Raw genomic sequence first — 19,836 nt, 5'->3', positions numbered from 1 at the left:
AAAATACAAAAGATGTCAGCGTCTGTGTGAGAAAGTGCCTCTGTCAGCTCAAACCTGACAAATGGCAAAGAGAGAAGACGCTATGCTCTGGCTGGTATTTGGAAGCCACTAATTAAAGCGAGGTTTTTCACCTCCTGTGAAAACAACTTCTAAATAAAAGGTACAATGTGAGAGAATATGTATAAGAGGCCTACAATTCATAGTGAAAACACAGCGGCACAAAGGTTGGATGATATGACGATTTTCATTGCCAAAACAATTTAGAACTGTAACTTTTAGTTAGTTTTGTTTCCTCTGTCAAGACAAGCTTTCAAGTTCTAATTCTAATGTTTGAACTCAAATCTTGAGATGCTCTTTTAATTTTTCCAAGTTTATAGTCTCCTCTTAACCATCGATACACATGGCAGCCCTCTGCAAATATATTAGACGTGATCTGTGTGATCCTACAGTGTATGTGCATGTAACATGTACATCTGTAAAAAATGATAGCTAGGTGTGGCTGAATTAGCTGAATAGAATGTGAATTCCACAGCTGCGCATCCACTCAGGCTACATTGGTGTGTGTAGTTGAAGAAAGGTGCATTCTTACCAAGCATTTGTTGGTGTTGTTGTCGTCCTTTTCTTCATAGTAGAAGTAAACAAAGGGGATCCACAGGAAGACACAGAATAGTATAATGGAGTAAAGAGCTATGTGCACACAAAGACAGAATGGAAGCCCAGGAATGAGTCAAAACTTTTCATATACACATACACTTCAGCTGTCATTCCACTATAATATCAAAACAAGTCACCAGATTTATTTCCAGTACTTTTTGTCATAGTTGACACTATTTTTGCCCTTGTGCCATTTTGACATTACAGTGAAGTGAACCGTGTTTCTCTTGACAGGCTAAAGAGAATGTAGCTCCGATCAAAACTTATTTCTGTGAAGAATATGCTCTAATTCTGCTTTTCATGTTATCCAACAGACATAAACTAATGGAACCCACCATTTCAGCCTCACCGTTAGTTTGTTTCGCTGGTATCAGTTACTTTTTCTTTTTTGCTCCTATTTCAAAGGAACCCTGCAGACCCAGTGATTGCTAAGATAATGAGCACACACTGGTGACAATTTTGCCATTCTTTCCCCTTGGAGCAGTTTAATTTGTTATATCCCATTCAGACTAACATATGAGAGCCTATACCAGCCAACTCTTCTCCACTCGCCTCTCATCAACCTGGGCAGGGTCCCCAAAGTGCACGATTAAGGCAGAGTATGCCTATGGGCAAGTGGAGATGTAAAACTGATAAGTACGTCCTTCTGGTAACTGTATGACACGATATAACTGGTGCAATTCAGTACAAAGCCAGGTGACATAAATGGGTCCAATGCGGCTTCGCTCTCTGAAATCAAATGAAAATATACGTTTTCAAATCCATTTGTAAAACAACTGTTAAATTCCCTGCATGTAAATACACATTGAGGGAGTCCAAACATCCTATTTTATAAGGAAAAACAGAGCACTTTGGGTTAAGTAGATCAACTAAATTACTAAATTGCTGTTGTTGGAAATGGCGGAACAAAAGAAGTAGGACAAAACTAGACTGGCTAAAGCACAAATCGTATTAAAGCTCACCAACCTTCAACTTAGAAAATAAATACCTGCTGAGGATCAAAGTCCAAATGACTCATGCTTTATGATGTGTCATAACTGTCTTAGGAGCAATGTTTTTTAATGAAAGAAACCCATCCCTAAGTTTCAATTGTAAAGCTGTACTTTACCTCAAGTATATGTTGAAGATATTGTTCTCAAGAAGGCTACGGAAAAGCTTTTATCACATAAAACCACTGACTGATTGCTTCGGCAGTATTAACCAGGCTGCATTGTTATCAACTGGTGTCTGATCATGACTGAGCAGACATAAAAAAAATAACAAAAAAAACATGCTACTTCACCTGTATATCAGATATATTATTTGGACCAGAACAACACAAGTAAATTCAAAATGCACTCAGAACACATTGGGGTCAGACTGTGATTGAATCTCTCCCAGCTGCAAATGCGATCCGTGCAGCATGACCACATTCTTAAACACAAAATTTCACACAGAACCTTGTGAGATGCAGACTTATCTCTGCATCTTCCTGCTAACTTGCACAAACCTGACAGAGGCTACAGGTCACAGCATTAATATTAGCTCGATAATGGAAAAAGACAGAGCCCATAGAGCCGCACGGCTTCCCTTTGACAAGGAAGTGCTTCTAGTTTGTTGACAATTAAGTCAGCTCCTCGTGACTAACTGGGATAAGACTGAATCAAAATGTAGACAGAACCCATAATTTTTTGAAAAATGCATTGAAGCTGTAAATACAAGAACTCTCGGTACAGATCAAATGTTAATACCAGACGTAAATGAGACCTCCATCAAGTATCCGTAGCCTTTGAAAGGTGCTGTTACTGCTCGGATCACAATCTAGATGACTGAACATAAGAGCACTTGGCTCTTATGGAGAAAAGACCTAGAGTGAAATGCATTAGGAATTCAGTGTGTGTGTGTGTGTGTGTGTGTGTGTGTGTGTGTATGTGTGTGCATGTGTGTTGGGGGGGCGCCTAAAGACGGCCCTAAAATATCATGCAGAAAGCATGTTATAAAGACCCGTTCAGCAACATGGCCGACATTGCTGAACTGCTGATAATGCTGATAATGTGAATGATCAGTACGAGAGGCACCAAAAATAAAACGTGCCTAAAAGCAAAAACGCGACCAAGAACACATCAATTTCCCTTTTCACTTCCTTTAATTTGATAACGAGATTTTCCACCTATGCGTCAACATACTGAAAACTGTAAACATGGAAGAAGCTTCATCTAGCTCAAATGACCTGTGAGCAGTCACGAAACAGCTTAAAACATTGTGAGAGTACACTTTGTGCCCTTTTATCGTGGTTTCTAATTAACTTTTTCCTGTTTGCCTCCTCGATTTATAACTTTGGGAAAGCATCTGACTTATAAGCCTGGTAATAAACAATAGAAAGACCGGTTAAGAGTGTGGTTTAAACATCCATCAAAGTGATGATAATAAACGTAATCCGATAGTATTCGGAGCAAACTTTTGATCTTAAGTCACTTTCTGCAGAATCCTTTCTGCAATTAAACGTAAAAACACTACAGTTAAACAGGCTATAAATGGGGGATGCTAAACAGGCAATCAAGGTTTGTGAAAACACCAAAGCGTCCAAAATAATGACTTTGGCTAAAAACTGAACTTACTGAACACACAAATGGTTCACGACAAATCCCCGTTTTCCGAGCCTGGATTCCAGTTGCCTCGATAAACACAGCAATCCACTCAGCTCTCTTCTTTTCAGCTACCTCCTATTTAAGATGTAATTTTTTGGGTCAGTCAAACAGTCCACGGCCATTGAGACGATTTTCTGTTTGCCACATGGTGGGTCATAACAAGGCGAGTACGGCATCCTCTACAATGGACATCTGATAGGAAAGAAGCAACTGAATTCATGTTTTTTCAGGGACTCGACAGCATGAGACACGGCTACACGGCTCAATAGGTGACTGTTACATGAATAAAAATAACACTGAAAAGCTGCTTGTGATGATGCATTTCTTCTCGTAACACTCAGGAATGCACTTGAACTTCAAAGTGCCCATGGAAAACAAATTAAATCAGACAAAGAAGGAAAAAAACTAGCATATCCTGCAGCATTTAGAAACATATCCCCCTGAAATGAACCATCGTTTTTAAAAAGCTTCTCTCCGCTACAAAGAAATAAATGTCGCCGTTATCGGTTTGTGTTTTGTCTGCTATGACTGGGCATTACTTTCAATAAGCACATACTCATTGCTCTGCCAAGGTATCCATTTACACTCATTTACAGTTAGACAAACTGAGTTTAAGACGGTGCCAGGAGCCAATAAATACAAAACATGCACAGTATGTGGCCACTAGTAAGTGCCCGCAAGGATAAAGCATTGGGTAAAATTAATCATAACATCATGGATATCAGCATAGTGAGGCAAGTCATATTGCATTCCCATAAATCATCCATTACTCTATATACAGAATAGCTACTGAAAAGAATGTGTGACCAATATTAAATGTTTGCCACATAATCAAATGTTTCAAAGCTTTTACACAGTTTCTGTGCTGCATTTTACTAATAAAGTAAGCAAAAAGGAAAACATTTCATCGAAAAAGGCAGAAAATTCTGGAGGATTTGCGGCCGTGAACACTGACAGCTGACGAAAATATGTGAGGTCGTTACCAAAAGCAACAGTTATTCTTCCATTTGTTTGGTTTTTATTCACGATTATTTGCTGGATTTGTCTATTGCTATCATTTATCAAGCACCATTTTAGACTTAATGAGATATGTTGAAGCCATGTTCGCGTCTCCTGTTGATGTCCACGGGAGTGTAAGAACCTGGATGCTTGTCCATTGCAAACAAGCAAGCAAAATGCATTACAGTTCATGTAAAAAATAAATGTGTGGGGGGGTCTCTCACACAAACAGTAACTGACAATAGACTCCTGCAGCGGATTAAAACGCCTGTCATACAGACACTCTCTGAGCGGTGAAACACTGCAGGTTTGCAGCCTCGTTTTCAGGCAACGGCAGAGGACGCCCACTTACTTGAGGGTTAAACGCCAAATGAAACATTTGTGAAAATTAAACTTGAATTTGACAGGTGTTTCTGCCGAATGTGAGAGCAGACAAATGTTTGTTTGCTGATTGACTATCGGGGCTTCGTGCTCCAAGCTGTTATTAGAGTCATGCATGCAGATTCAAGGGTCATAGTGAGGACCTCTTTTCAGTTTCAGCATCAAGGTGTTCAGTTTTAATTCTGAATATGCAGTGCCCTCCATTTCTTTGAGACCCCCATCTCCTCCGAAGTGTAAAATTCTAAATCAAATAATTCAGATGTGATTGATGTGCACATTCCAGGCTTTAATCTAAAGTCATTGCCATTCATTTCAGTTGCCCTCTCAGGTATTTGTGATTATTCAGGTGTGTTTCATTGCTTCGTTAGTGCAGGAAAAAGACACCTAGGCTTGCTTCTACAATTTGGAGTCTGTAGCTGCCATTGTTGGACATGAGGAGGGAAGCTGTTCCAATGAAAGTCAAGGAAGCTATTATGAAGTTGAAAAACAAAAGGTAAAACCATAAGACTTCGATCAGACCTCAGGATTACCAAAATCAACTGTCTGGAAGCTCATTAAGAAGAAAGAATGCACTGGCAAGCTCTGCAATCTGTAAAGGGACTGGTCGGCCAAGAAAGACCTCCACTCCTAATGACACTCCTGAATCTTCACTATGTTAAAGAAAAAAACGCCTGTCCGACAGATCAGAAGCAGTCTACAGGAGGCAGGTCTGTCTTTGTCAGAGACTACTATCCACAGAAGACCTCATGGACAGAAATGGGATGGCCAGAATACAGTTTCTGAACAACAGAGAGATGGCAAGAAGAGAGCGTGGACACGAAAAGGAATTGCCTACCAGCTCATCTGTTAAACATGGTGATGGGGGTGTTGTGGCTTGGGCATGTAAGGCTGCCACAGATACTGGCACACTTATCTTCATTGGTGAGGTAACTGCTGATGGCAGCTGCACAATGACTTCTGAGGTGTATAGAAACACTTATCTGCTCAAGTTGCGGTAAATGCCTTCAAAGTCACTGGACGGCACTTCATCCTGCAACAAGATAATGATCCCAAACACGCTGCTTAAGCAACACCAGAGTTCCTTGAAGCTAACAAATGGAAATGACTTCAAGCAGTCATTGTGTGGAAGAGACATGTAACAAAGTACTAAACATGACTGCTTTAATGTAGCTACCATTACTTTGTCACAAACATTACGGTGCCGTGAAATGAGGGGGACCGTGTAAAAAGACGTGTTGCGATTTCTACGTGGTGGAACTGAAATATATGAAAATGACTTTAAAGTCTGAAATGTACACTTCAATCACATTTGAACTGTTTGATTTAGAATTTTATCCTCAGGGGCAGAGGGGGAACTAAAAAGAACATGTGACCCAATTTGTCCCAAACATTATGGAGGGCACTGCACAGATTTTTTTCTGAGTTGAAATGTGCTTTTATAATTGCACAATGTCCATTTTGCACATGCATGGGATTGATGGTACATAATGGACGTCTTCAGCGATCTTTATTGATGATTAAATGTGAGGATGTGATTGTGCTTTAATACCTACAGCAAACCCAAACATGTTCCTTTTAAGAGACTTTTTGCATAGTCTCCACCATAGTAGTCCAACATAATAGTAATGACACATCTGTTGTCATATGAAGCAACGACACCCGTAGGCTGCAGAAGTGAAGCAGGTAACATTAGGGTGGATCAGGATAGCTAAGCAGTTTTGTTAAAAAGCCCAACTCGTGTTTGGAACAACTCAAAAATGCCCCTTTCCACTCATTGTCCTCAAAGTTCTATAGAGGTCGAGGGCAGCCATGCAGACTATGCTGCATACAATGTCATCACGGAACAATAAGCATTTGGTGTTATACATGGTATTACTCTTTGCCTAACTACTTGTGGCCCAGTAACAATCCTTTATGGCCTGGAGAAGTTCTGTGCTGGACTCCATGTCTTTGTCAGGAAAAGCCTTGCTTAATTCATCTAGACACTGGCAAACCACATCTGTCACATATGAAAAAAGCATGCATCTGTAGTACAATGGACTGATTATTGTCAGTCCACACCAGTTATCAACAGAAAACATTTAGTGCATCATGACATGAAATGAGACAAGGAAGGCCCCCAAATTTTGAGCAATTGAGATGCGACGTCGAGCTACAAACAGGAAACAATTTGGCTTTCAACTGATGCAACTCTCAGCACAGTTATACGTACGGCTAATTTTCTCTGTGGGAGATCGTCGTACATGTGACTAGATTAAAGTGGAAAGAGACTGTTTTAGTTTATTACAGATAGGATGGAACAAGTGCATTTGTCAGCCAATAACTAACAGAACATTACGTGACATCACTGCTACTATAAAGAAATGCAGAAACCATTTATAGTTGGATGATCTTAACTCATCAAGACATAATGCAACATATGAGTAATGCAGTTTGCATAAAAGGTCAAGAGGGGTCAAGTCTTAATGGGTTAAGAGAGACGGCATATTAGGCAGTATATTAGCTTCAGAAAATCAGTATTAGTCATCATAAGAGAGGCTTGTATCACTAAGAGGGATTCTTCAAGCCTCGAATTTTGTCCATGATCTAAAAATCTATTTTATGTAAATATTTTGAGGCAGACAAAGCTAGATATAAAGAGCTATAGGTCGTGCCTTCCGTTTGCTGTGCTTTCTCGACTATGTTCTTCTCACAGGAAGCCCTCGAACGTAAAGCTGCACTCAAAAATATTACAGCAGTTCTTCAATGTTTTCCAAAAGGCTCTCAAAAGAAGTGCAGGGCTACCACTTCCACATGAAGTTCAGGCAGCGTATGTGGGCGTGCAAAAATCATAGAGAAAAAAAAAAGCTATTGTATCGTATACGAGCACCGCATCCACTCTAGGTTCTTTTAACCAAAAGGCATTTAAAAAAAGAAAAAAAAAAAGAAGAGACAGCCAATGATTTATTTAGGAGGCCCAAGGGTATTTCATCCTGTTGCTCCAGGGTCTTATGCACCATTGCTTTGAAGTACCCAACAGTCCAAGGAAATGTATAAATGGACCAATCTGAAGTTTGCAAGCTAAGCTTTCAAGCTAAAACCTGAAAAGCAAGCTCCCTCAAAAGGAGTTTACCGTCTCCATTCGAAAATTTTATAATACATATATTACTACATATAGAAAGGGTTTGAGCAACAAAGATTTTACTCAAATAAAAACACACACACAAAAAAGATTGTACACAATAGCCCACACAGGCCTCTCTTCAGACATCTGTGTGCAGCACAAAACTTGCGGGTGCGGGGATCGTCTGCATCGCAACAACTGACTATGGATAAGCCTACAAAACATAACGAGTAGTTTCTAAACCAATTCCAGCTTTTAGAGTATATGAGAAGCCCATTTTGAGGGAGACTATGTGGGACGAATTACCTTCTTGAAAGCTTTATCATTCAGCGTAAGAAAAGTACCTTACAAGTACAACTGAATGATATAATCTTCTTTCTGTCGTGAGGTCACTATGTTCCCCTCTGATGGACACAGGGAATATGCCGATGTTGCAAACTTGCAAACCAAGTCATGACTCTGACTAAAATTTTGGTAAATTGGAAAATTCATTTAACACCAAGTGGTCTGCACACATGAACACTAAAAACCAAGATTGTCATGAACGCTGTTGATCCCAAATCAAAATCAAGATCCCAGTTCTACTGAAAACACTGAACATAAAACAAAAACTAACAGAAATGAACTAAATGAAAACTAAGAAAAAGAAAAAGAAAAAGAAAGAAAAGCAAAGAAAAAAGACAAACGAGAAATAAAAAGAGCTATTCAAATCAACAAACATGCACATGCTTATTAACTATGATCACTACTGAATAGAGAGCAGTCGACCTCGGAGAAAACATGTTTCACTGAAGGAAAAATAAAACCACGTCGACCTTGTAATTACACCTTTTGTAAAATGCAAGTGGACATTGCTGCCAATTGTTTCCTGTTGAAAAATTCAACTTTAAAGGTTAGATTTGAAAGGAGGCAGAGCGTGCGTCACACGTGGAGCTTGGTCTCCACCTACTGGCAAATAATAAAGCCATGTGCTGGAAGAAAAGGAATGACTTCATCAGCTTTCACATGCACATCCACAGCTGTGGTTAAACCGACTGTGAAGGTTTTTCTATACTTGGTCTTATGCTGCAGCTTTCAAACAAGTGGAGCTGTTCTTTGTCCCAGCATACCTCACATACATCTACACATGGCAGAGGCATGTAATTACAAAAATATACATCACTAATCAAAATCAAATTGCGGTGCATCATCTACAGCAAATAACAGCATTTTAGTGAGTAACAAAAACCGCACAGAACAAGGGGAATGGACTATGGGCAAAGTAAAAAGTAAAGGATGTGTCAATACTCTGCTCTACTTGCTGTGTAATTGTGCAATGTATTTGCAACTCTTAAAAAGTGACCAAACTTTAGTAAAAAAAACAAAAATCATGTTCAAAGAAGAAGCAGAATATTAATAAAAACTGAGAGACTTCACTTTTTCTATTGTAGGCATACAAGGAAATATCCTTCCCCATCTGCAGCCAAAGGTTCTAAGCACATGTTCCCTTTGTTTCTGTGACTGGTATGAAAAGGGCGTGTAATGAGTATTGCAATGCCTATACCGGCTGCCATCAGGTACACCCTCAACAGCTCATCAGTCTATCACAGGACCAACACAGAGACTATAACCCTGCATGTTGTCACTCATTCCTGGGGTTAATTTAGAATTACCAGTTGGCCTAACATGCATGAATTTTTTATATTTTTTTTTTTGGGGGGGGGGGGCAGAGGATGTTCTGAGGTATCAGTGATAACCACCACACCACTGTGCAATCCACTGATTAAAACCAAGCCTAAAAAAAGTTACAAAGCAGGCTCAAAAGACTTCAGACTCATCCAGCCATAGTCAGATAGACTGCGCTCAAATTGAGTAAATCCAAATCCATCCACCTTGTAACAACAATGGACCCACGTTTAGTTGAAGTGAATAACATTGATCACTTGATCAGGAAGCATCAAGTGATGCCCGCCCACCCGCCCGCCCGCCCGCCCCCCCAACACAGGTCCTTTAACATAATTTTAGGCCAGTGGTTTCAATGCTGTAACTGATTGGTGTATTTTGAATGCCATTTACTAAATCAAGCATTTGCTTTTCCACTGGTGTGTGACAAATTTCATGGGTTTAACCATTGCACAATAAACATGGTTTCGAGGCAGTTTGGCCATTAAATTAATTCAATTACTGACAGGACACATAACCCTGCACAGAAGGCTGAGCCTCCCGAGTCCTTATTTTTCTTTTTTCAAACTCTATAAAGCCGAGTCTCAACTGAAGTGGATGTCTAATCCAAATGAGGAATAAAAAGAGGAAATCCTTATGTAAGTATTTGTGTGTGTCCAGAGGAGAACATGCCGTGGCCCCCTTGAATGTTGGCCTAACGTCTAGTGCTCACAGGCTTTGAAATTCAATATTCTGATGTTAATATGCCACTTGGACACTTTTTGAATCTTTATTGGGCTGTCTGGGCAGAGACAGCTCATTTTCTTTGCATTTGGCATTTTTTTAACAGACGGTGCATAACAGTTTAGCCGACAGGCACTTTAAGCATGCATCTGTTAGAAAACACATGATCTAATGTCTCTGGCATCACTAATATTGCTCTCAACAAAGACAACCAACTTGTGTTATCCTTTATTATGACAATCATGAAGAACTTTAAGTGGCACTAAAAGCTTTAGAGTTTGTCATTTATCTGCCAAACGGTGTGACTGAATAGCAACCATACAAACACTAGAGTCAGGGAGCAGCTCATGAGGACGAGGCTAATCCACTCAAACAGCAAGACAATATGACGCGCGAGTACAAGATACTGTAATGAATGCTCGAAAAGCCTGCTCATGATGCAGCACAGTAAGCCAAAAGCTAAGCAAAGAATGTTTTATCAAATACAAGATAATTTCAGGAATCATGAAAAAGCCCAGTAAAGAAAAAATGTATACTGGGTGACTGTATCTTTAAAAGAAAAATTGAAGAGCCTTGGTAAGCCCTAGATTAAATTTTTTTTAAAAAAGAAAGAAAGTATGCTGGAAAACACATTTCTTGAAGCAATAGAAAACCATCAAATAGAACCCACCCAATAATAAGATGACGTATAATATAAAGCAAGTTGAAGCATATGTGGGTTGGGTCTGTAATTAAACAGTGTGCGATTTAGTCAAAATCAAACATGTTATTTGACCTCCTGATAACTTTCAGTGGCATTATGCTGAACCGAATGGTTCAAATTCTGATATATCCGATTCTACTCGCCTCACTGAAGGTTATTGATAAAAAGGCAAATGATGAGTTTTCAAACGACACCTAAAGCTCAAACTACAGCTGCCGTCGGTAACACTGCAGAGACGATGACTGAGACCGTTTTTGTGTGACACGGCACACAAAACTGACCTCACAAAAGGAACTACGACAACCTAAAATCAACCTACAAGAACAGTTCTATTTTTGTAACCCCGACAAACAACCTTTAGAATCGTGATAATCGGATCGCAAACACAGGAACTTCCTCTTCTGTCCTGCCTGCCTCCACGTTAAGGCAAAAGAGTTTGTCACAAATGAGCAGTCACGTGCAACATCAGTATGTCCAAAGCAGCGTACGCTGCAGGGTGAGATTATTGCCTCCCAATGGGGTAATTACAGCAACACAAATAATTAGGTATAACATAGAAAATATATACACATATATGCGTTAAACATTTGCACCACAAGTTAATTAGTGTAAGAAAACAAATGCAATTTGACTCAATACTTAGAATCTAGGTTGGTCAATTTAAAGAACTATCATCCCAACAGTGTATCAATCTTACATTATGGGTACCTTTCAATACATCGAAACATCCTGTTTAAATCCTGTTTTTCATGTTTTTTTTCCCTTTATCTTTTAGTTTTTGAAAAGGCCAGAATGGTGCTCCATTATCTGTGAGCCATTGTATGAACAAAAATACATCCTGAAGTCATAGCCTGAAATAAACTGCTCCCAGAGCAGGTAGGATAAGCAGCTACAGTTACTCTAAAGACCTGCAGAATAACTCTGTGTGAAAATGAGTCACCACTGAGACAAACAATGAGCCAGTGTGAATCCCAGACTGGGAGTGCTAACCCTCGAGGACTGCTGTGCAAGTGAGTCGGGCACCAGGTGTTATTAAAATTGAATTGGCACTGCTATCAGTTCAAAGAAAAGACAGAGCGAATATCATGGGACGGTGACGTTCCGTACCTATATTTGGAACAAAATAACACCAATTCCTATAAAGATTTTTTATTATTATTTTTTTCTTTTATAACAATTTAGTCGACAAACATCCATTCAATCTCATCTCTTAATTGGTTAAGAGAAAGCACTTACTGTAATATCCATACAATACGGTGTCTTCAATTTGCCCTCTGGTCTCGTTGTTTGCTGCCCACTCCTGGATGTTGCCAAGAGAAAAGTCCATTAAGCTCAACAGTACGGGGACTGACACGTGTAACAATCAATCAGTACAGTTACCAGCTCAGATAAGCAGACCTACGGTTAGAGTCAGACCACGTCATTTGACTGGACCACTGTCCTTGTTCAGTGAAGGGGTATCGAGTTCCGGACAGAAGCATGTCTGATAATAGGTGACGGTATGCCCCGTTTCTACTCGCTAGTATTGGGCTTCCTCTGGTTCACCTATTATGTCGTGGACCAAATCGATTTATGCTTTAAACATGCTTCTGTATACCGGCTTCTGTTCCTGTTATTACAGGAATTGTGGAGCATGTAAAGAGTGTGTAAAGAGCACCTAAACCAGCTTGAATCTGGTTGAGTGTATCAATGCCGAAGCAATTCGACCCCCAGCTGCTTTTTTTTGGGTTCGTTAGTCTGGCTTTGAGGGTTTCAATTATGTAAGACTACTGTCGTAGGAACATGTTAACGTTTTAAAACTCTTGATTTAGGGTCCAACTAATAAAAATTTTTTTTGATTGTGCCGAATGACAGCAAGCATCAATTAGATTAAAGTTAAATTAAAAACTGGACATTTCCCGGAAAAAAAGTAGGCCATGCCATGTTAGGAACTCTGTGGGTCATAGCTATGCTCTGACATTTTTGTTTGTCTAGGTTTATAAGGATAATTCAGATACTAACAGAGGCGAGTGCAAAAGTTGCAGCTATGAATGGAATAACTCAAAGCTGAATGTTTAGTTAATAGTTAAGATTTTTTTTGTGAATTTATTTCTCTAAATGACAGCAGCAGCCTAAATGAATAGGTCTGTGTGATTGTGTGTCAAGCTTCTGTAAATGATTGGAGGGTCAAATCACTGATTTAATGGAAACCCAATCATTTATCTGATAAACATTGTTAAGGGGAAATTCGAGCCAGCAATAAATCATTTTAGATTAAGTAAGTGAGGTATTATCTTCCTGATCAGTAAACATGATCAGTAAGACGGACGTGAAAATCAGCAGTTTGCAACCCACACAAAGCAAAGTTTACTTTTATATTTGAAAAGTCTAAACTGTCTAAGAACTTCATAAAAACTAAGCATTTTTCTTTTCACATTTCCTGCAATGTGGCTGTCAGTGGAACAGATACAAACCTTGTAGGTGCCATTTGGATACTTCATGAATGAAACAAGGAATATGTCCACTGGCAGGAGCGCGGACGTTATCAAAGCAATGGCCAGCGCACATATTGCTGTGATAGTTGAAACAACCTCACTCTCTTGCCGACTTTGAAATTTTCGAATGTAGATCCAACAGAAAGCCAGGATTACCTGAACAAAACAAAACAAAACAAAAAAAAACACTCACTGTTTAAACTAAAAGAAGTTGTGGACAGTGCCATCATTATGAAGAATAACATGATACCTTCGCCTGGAGGGATGCCTGTTAAAAGTTCGTATCAAATATGGGAAACGTTGTGCAGTAGATGAGACAAAGAAGTGATTGAAACTACTCTGTGTAGTGTCAGAAAGGATGATAAGATTAATGCAAAAGACTTTAAGGAACAAAACATGTAAATGTTGAAGAACAGGTTAGGTTCACAGTAAGGACAAAACAATACCAGGAAGATTTCAATTCTGTTTTGCACTGACAACACAAAGTGGAAATCTCAGGGATAACATGCGACTCTATGTATCAAGGATGAACCAAGAGGAAAGTTCTCTATTTTTTAAATAAAGTCAAACATTCCAGAAAACGGCTGGCATCTCAAAGATGAAGTCAAACCTCTGAGATCAAATACAACAATCAGCATTAGTGCTCATGATGCAGCTGCCTAAAGAATGACAATAACTTTTAACAACTAAAGGCAACGGGATATGAAATTATGAATGCTTATGAATTACGTATATGAATGTGTCCAAAATTCAACCTATTCGAATGGAAAAACTATTAAAAAAAGAAGGATATGAGGGCTTGATATTTGAACTGTATTATCGAGTGCAAAACAAAATAAAACAATAGATCTCTGTCCCTCATTTTGTCCTCTAAGACTTTCATACTCCCTCGTAAAAGCAACAGCAAAATAGAAGATATTTCTATACATCACCATGCAATACATGTAGCTTCAGTGGCGTGTGTTGCAGAGTTATATATTATCAAGTTTATCATTATGTCTTCACAAAAATGTGTCTTCTCCTGATTAATTCTGCTTGAGGAAACAACCTTCAGCACGCCAACTAATGATTTAAAAAAATGACTGAAACCTAAGAGTAGACACAATTTTACTTAACTTTTTTTTCTGTTGACTTTTTACTTTCTCACTACACTTGAAAGAAGGAAAATTGTAATATATACCATCCTTGTGCACCTTACCAACAACGAATCAACAATCAATTTCAACATAAATGAACAGGACACTGAGGGTTTGAAACCCCCACGTGTATCTATCTGCACAAACACAAGATATAACCATCCATCCATCCATCCATTATCTTCCGCTGCTCCGGGGATCGGGTCGCGGGGGCAGCAGCTTGAGCAAAGAGACCCAGACGTCCCTGTCCCCGGCCACTTCCTCCAGGCCACCTCACCAGGGAGGCGTCCAGGAGGCATCCTAACCAGATGCCCGAGCCACCTCATCTGACTCCTCTCGATGCGGAGGAGCAGCGGTTCTACTCCGAGCCCCTCCCGGATGACCGAGCTTCTCACCCTATCTCTAAGGGAGAGCCCAGACACCCTGCGGAGGAAACTCATTTCGGCCGCTTGTATTCGCAATCTCGTTCTTTCGGTCACTACCCACAGCTCGTGACCATAGGTGAGGGTAGGAACATAGATTGACCGGTAAATCGAGAGCTTCGCCTTCTGGCTCAGCTCCTTCTTCACTACGACGGGCCGGTGCAGAGCCCGCATCACTGCAGACGCCGCACCGATCCGCCTGTCAATCTCCTGTTCCATTCGTCCCTCACTCGTGAACAAGACCCCGAGATACTTGAACTCCTCCACTTGGGGAAGGATCTCATTCCCGACCCGGAGAGAGCATTCCATCCTTTTCCGGCTGAGGACCATGGTCTCAGATTTGGAGGTGCTGATTCTCATCCCAGCCGCTTCACACTCGGCTGCGAACCGCTCCAGTGAGAGCTGAAGGTCACGGCCCGACGACGCCAACAGAACCAAATCGTCTGCAAAAAGCAGAGACCCGATTCTGAGGTCGCCAAACCGGACCCCCTCAACGCCCTGGCTGCGCCTAGAAATTCTGTCCATAAAAGTTATGAACAGAATCGGTGACAAAGGGCAGCCCTGACGGAGTCCAACCCTCACAGGGAACATGTCCGACTTACTGCCGGCAATGCGGACCAAACTCTGACACCGGTCATACAGAGACCGAACAGCCCATATCAAGGAGTCCGGCACTCCATACTCCCGGAGCACCCCCCACAAGAGTCCCCGAGGGACACAGTCGAACGCCTTCTCCAAGTCCACAAAACACATGTAAACCGGTTGAGAGAACTCCCATGCTCCCTCCAGGATCCTGCCGAGGGTATAGAGCTGGTCCACTGTTCCACGGCCAGGACGAAAACCACACTGCACCTCCTGAATCCAAGATATAACCATGTAAGATAACTAAAAAGAAGCGTGAGACACAAATGTCACGTCCACAAAGCACCAGGAACTATTGACATGGATCAAAGTGAGTCAGCCAACTTTTCAGATTCACGGCATGTGAACGGTTTGAAGTTGTCAGCAGTGGAAATGATTCGTAGAACCTTAAATCGGAAAGATTCGATTCCCTTAAAATTATATTGTGATGCAAGAATCGGCTAACTTTGCAATTAAACATATATGGTAAAACTGTCCTTAGATGACACAATGGCATATGTGTTTCTATTGAAGTAAAGAGTTTTTGTGCAATTTCTTTTTTTTTTAGATTAACCTAACTGCACGTGTTCTAGAGCAGCTAACCTGATTACATCACCCTCCTTTTCCAGACTTAAGCTATAACAGCACATTACACAGAGCTGATGGTTAAACAAGCAGCTCAAAACGTTTATCCTTTAGAATTCATGTGGTTCAAACTTTAAAAACGGGAAAAGAAAAAGAAAAAAACTACCGTTGGAAAAAATGAGCTGCAATGGGCTTCAAAATTACAAGGTCATATTCCAGACACACAAGCTGAAGGAAGTGAGGACACTGCAAAACAAAGGCTCCGTTAGATCAAGGTTTTCCATTCGCAGACAAGATCAATCAATTAAAGGCCCGCAGCTTAAGCCCCCGACTGCTTCTTGTTTCACTAGTTAAAGACGCGGGTTTTGCATTCAAATAAGGTCTTTTAAAAAAAACTGTTCAAATAGAGGGGTTGCTGGACAAACAAGTCTATTTTGTTGGCATATGGGCATTCTTTTGGAGGGCCTCGTACTCAGCCCATGTGACTGTGAATGATAGCAGAGATAATGAGGGCTAAATATGGCCGCAGATTACCTGGCTGAATAACTTTAAAGCATTAATTCCAGTAGCCGGGCTCTGAGGTTATTTCTAGATGTGTCAGACATCATTTCTGACTAGGAAATAAAGGTTGAATATGGTCAATAGCACCGCATGCTTTATTCAGCAGTACTAAATAATCTATTCGGAAATGGACATAATGAAACCCAGTGTTGACAGCTAACTAGCAACGCATTAAGACAACAAACTAAGTGAAACAAGGAACACCCGCCCCCTTTCTCGACTGTGCGGCGTTTATCTCAGCCACTTTTTCCAAAAGTATGAAATAAAAACACGTACTAAACACAACTATGCCGACTTTCCACAAAACAACAGTACCATAAATGTGTCATGGCTAAAGTTAGCTAAAACCAATCCAAAGCCAGTACTGACGTTAATGCGCCGTAGCCCAGTCGAGCAGGATTACACAACATTTAAGCGACCTCTCCGGCTGCTAACGCCTCTGAAGCTAAATGCCTAACACCCCGCTACTTTATGAAGCCTTGAGACAGATTCGTCGATGCTTACCAAAAGTACAATCGTGAAAATTGACCACCCGAGCACAGACTCTGAGAGGGGCGACTGAGCCGCCATCTTCACTTCCTGTAATAACAAACCCACGTGTTCCTGGTGACGTCAACACCGTGCGAGCCCCAGCCCAGATAGCTCTGCCCCAGCCCATCTCCGCAGAACGTTCAGTGTAGTTCAGCAGTGGTTTGCTTAGTCACGATCTGGAGAGTTTGAAATTACGTCTGAGGCAATAGGTACAATCCAGTGTATGAGAACTTTTGCACAGACAGTATGTAGAAGGCACCCAGGCTGCGATACCCTCACCACAGAGTTAGAAAGCCATGTCAGTGATGTGAAAAGTACTCAGATAACTTTTCGTGAGTTGAAGTAAGAGGCGTAAAAGTCCTGTCCCCTGCACTCGTCATCTTAAAAGCGTATTTAAGCTTGTAAGTTCATGTCTCTCATCGTTGTGCAAAAGGAAAACGGTGTTTTGTTTTTAACTTTGTAACATTTTGCAGTGAAAGCATACAGTACTATTTTGTAAGAATACTTTAAGTGCACACATCTTATAAATCATAGTTATCATGATACTTACAAATAATAGATAAAGTGTTTTCATACATGAAAATAAATCTTCTGACACACATGCTCGAGATGGTAGATGAAGTGGTTTCACATCAAAGTCAAACCACAGGGTTATGTTTAGATGATAATTGTATTTTTTCCTTTGAAGACATGCCTAACAAAGGCAGCACCTGTGTTAACCAGTTGGCTAAAAAAAAGTCCATATATATACATGATATAACCTGACACTGAGGACAATTGGGCTGCCAGTTAAACGCTCTGACTCATTTTGCTGAATTCAAAAGTTGTGCCACACATAATAGTCTACAAAGCATAGATAAACAGTGTTGTCCTTGTTTTTGCTTTGTTATTGTCCTTTGTCACTGTCATTAGTATTGTGTTGTTTGTGCAAGCTTTTATTGTTACTGATGTCAGTACTGTGTTGTCTGTCTGTGTAAGCTTTTGCTACTTTTACCTGCAACCAAATCTACCTTCGGGTACAAATAAAGTCACCTTACCTTACCTTACCTTACCTTACCTGAGTTGGTGAAATTAATTAAACTGATAAACGGCTTACTCGCATGCAGTATTACTCAAGTAAAAGGGCAAAAACTTATCTGGTCCATTAAGCTTGAAATTAGCTGAAAAAGGTGGAAATGGGTCGCTGAAACTTTATCCGGGTGTACTTTGTAGCTTTATTTCCATTTGTGGACCTGAACATAGCAGTAATAATAATAACTGTTGAACTGATACCAGCATGAGTTTTACAATACATTATAATGTAACAGGAAGTAATACTGGTGTTACTTGCTAAAATATGTTTCCTCTCAGCTGAACAACCAGAGTGCAGAGAATTAATTGAATTGATCTTATTCAAATCAATAGTCAGACAGTATCTGATTTATGTACCCATTGGAAAAAATAAGTGATCTGGTAAAATATGTTCACAACCCATTTTTCACTTGCACATTGAAGGTGGGTCTTTTTTTTTATCACTTTTGTCTGTCATGGAAAGTTTTGGAGGTTTACACACCCATCTGACCGATGAATACGTAGCATTGAAACATTGAAAAATGTTACATGTTTCTCTCCATGTAATGTGTGATGTAGGTTTGTGGGATCAGATCCTGCTGATTCTGTGTGTGCAATATATAGCGTGGAAAGCAAGAGAAATTCTGTTTTTTCTTGTATTTTTTCTTCAGGTCTTTTATTCAGGATGGCCCTATCATGCCCACTAACCTGACTTCACTCTGTTCAGCTGCCTCGCCTTAACATTGACTGACCTTAACATGGCGTGTGTGTCATTTGCAGGTTGTGCAGTCAGCCTTCAAAGGTAAATTTATGCAAAGCACCTTGTAAACTGGTGGCCATATAAAGCTCACAATAGGGTAGCTGCGAGGGTAGTTTCAGGTAGCAGATTATGCTGTAAAGTTGTGTAATGGTGAAATTCTTTGCAAAATCTCTTACTTTAAAAAAAGGCATTTTATGCTAAACACAGTGTAATGATAACCCTGGCAACTAGGCTCAAATATAGCTCTGTTGATTGCGATGCCAGTGTTGTAGTGATATTATCTGAATAGCTCATATAAAGTAGTCTTACCTATTGAAGGTTTACTGTCTGCATGACCAACATAAATTGCTAAATGTTGGTCAGTGTTAAAGAGAACCAATTTCATAGCCAACCCAATAAGGCTGCCATCAAATGATTTTCTTTCATATTACTCTCAAGACACTGACACATTTAATAATTCTAGAAAACCCTACAGTGGTGTAGCTGCAGGCCAAATGTACATGTTATTGTGTCTTTTCATTTTTTTTCATCTTTGTCTACATATCGTGGGCTTTCATGAGCAGGTGAGCTCTCAGAAGTGATAAACAGACTGCTTAATGGCTTTTCTGATCTTTTGTATGAGCACATGAAAGGTACACATCAAATGTTATGTCAGCATACAAATTAGTGGCACACAATATGAATTCTTTGTCTGGTGCTTTGTTTTATGTCAGTTTAGTAAATCATGTCAGTGAAACAGACAGGTGTTTTGCCTCTAAACCTCTTCAACAATAGTGAACTGAGTGCTCCATCGCAAGCCTAGAGTACAGATACAAAAGCAACCCTTTGTCTGACACAATAATGT

The 19,836-nt window shown here is 40.1% G+C and overlaps 1 protein-coding gene across 1 annotated transcript in view; it reads right to left on the bottom strand.

Moving 5' to 3' along the window:
* lmbrd1 (LMBR1 domain containing 1) overlaps nt 1–17,244 on the bottom strand; it is a 63,076-nt gene extending 45,832 nt beyond the window's left edge. The window contains exons 1-4 of the mRNA XM_075477715.1: nt 17,156–17,244; nt 13,306–13,482; nt 12,089–12,152; nt 590–687 (exon numbers count right to left, since the gene is read on the bottom strand). Of these exons, the coding sequence (XP_075333830.1) occupies nt 590–687; nt 12,089–12,152; nt 13,306–13,482; nt 17,156–17,221 (405 nt within the window). The 5' untranslated portion in view covers nt 17,222–17,244. The remainder of the gene's footprint in view (nt 1–589; nt 688–12,088; nt 12,153–13,305; nt 13,483–17,155) is intronic.
* Nucleotides 17,245–19,836: the final 2,592 nt, after the last annotated feature.

This window comes from Odontesthes bonariensis, chromosome 2, assembly GCF_027942865.1.
Source record: "Odontesthes bonariensis isolate fOdoBon6 chromosome 2, fOdoBon6.hap1, whole genome shotgun sequence".
NCBI lineage: Eukaryota > Metazoa > Chordata > Actinopteri > Atheriniformes > Atherinopsidae > Odontesthes > Odontesthes bonariensis.
This window is presented reverse-complemented; position numbering and strand designations above follow the sequence as displayed.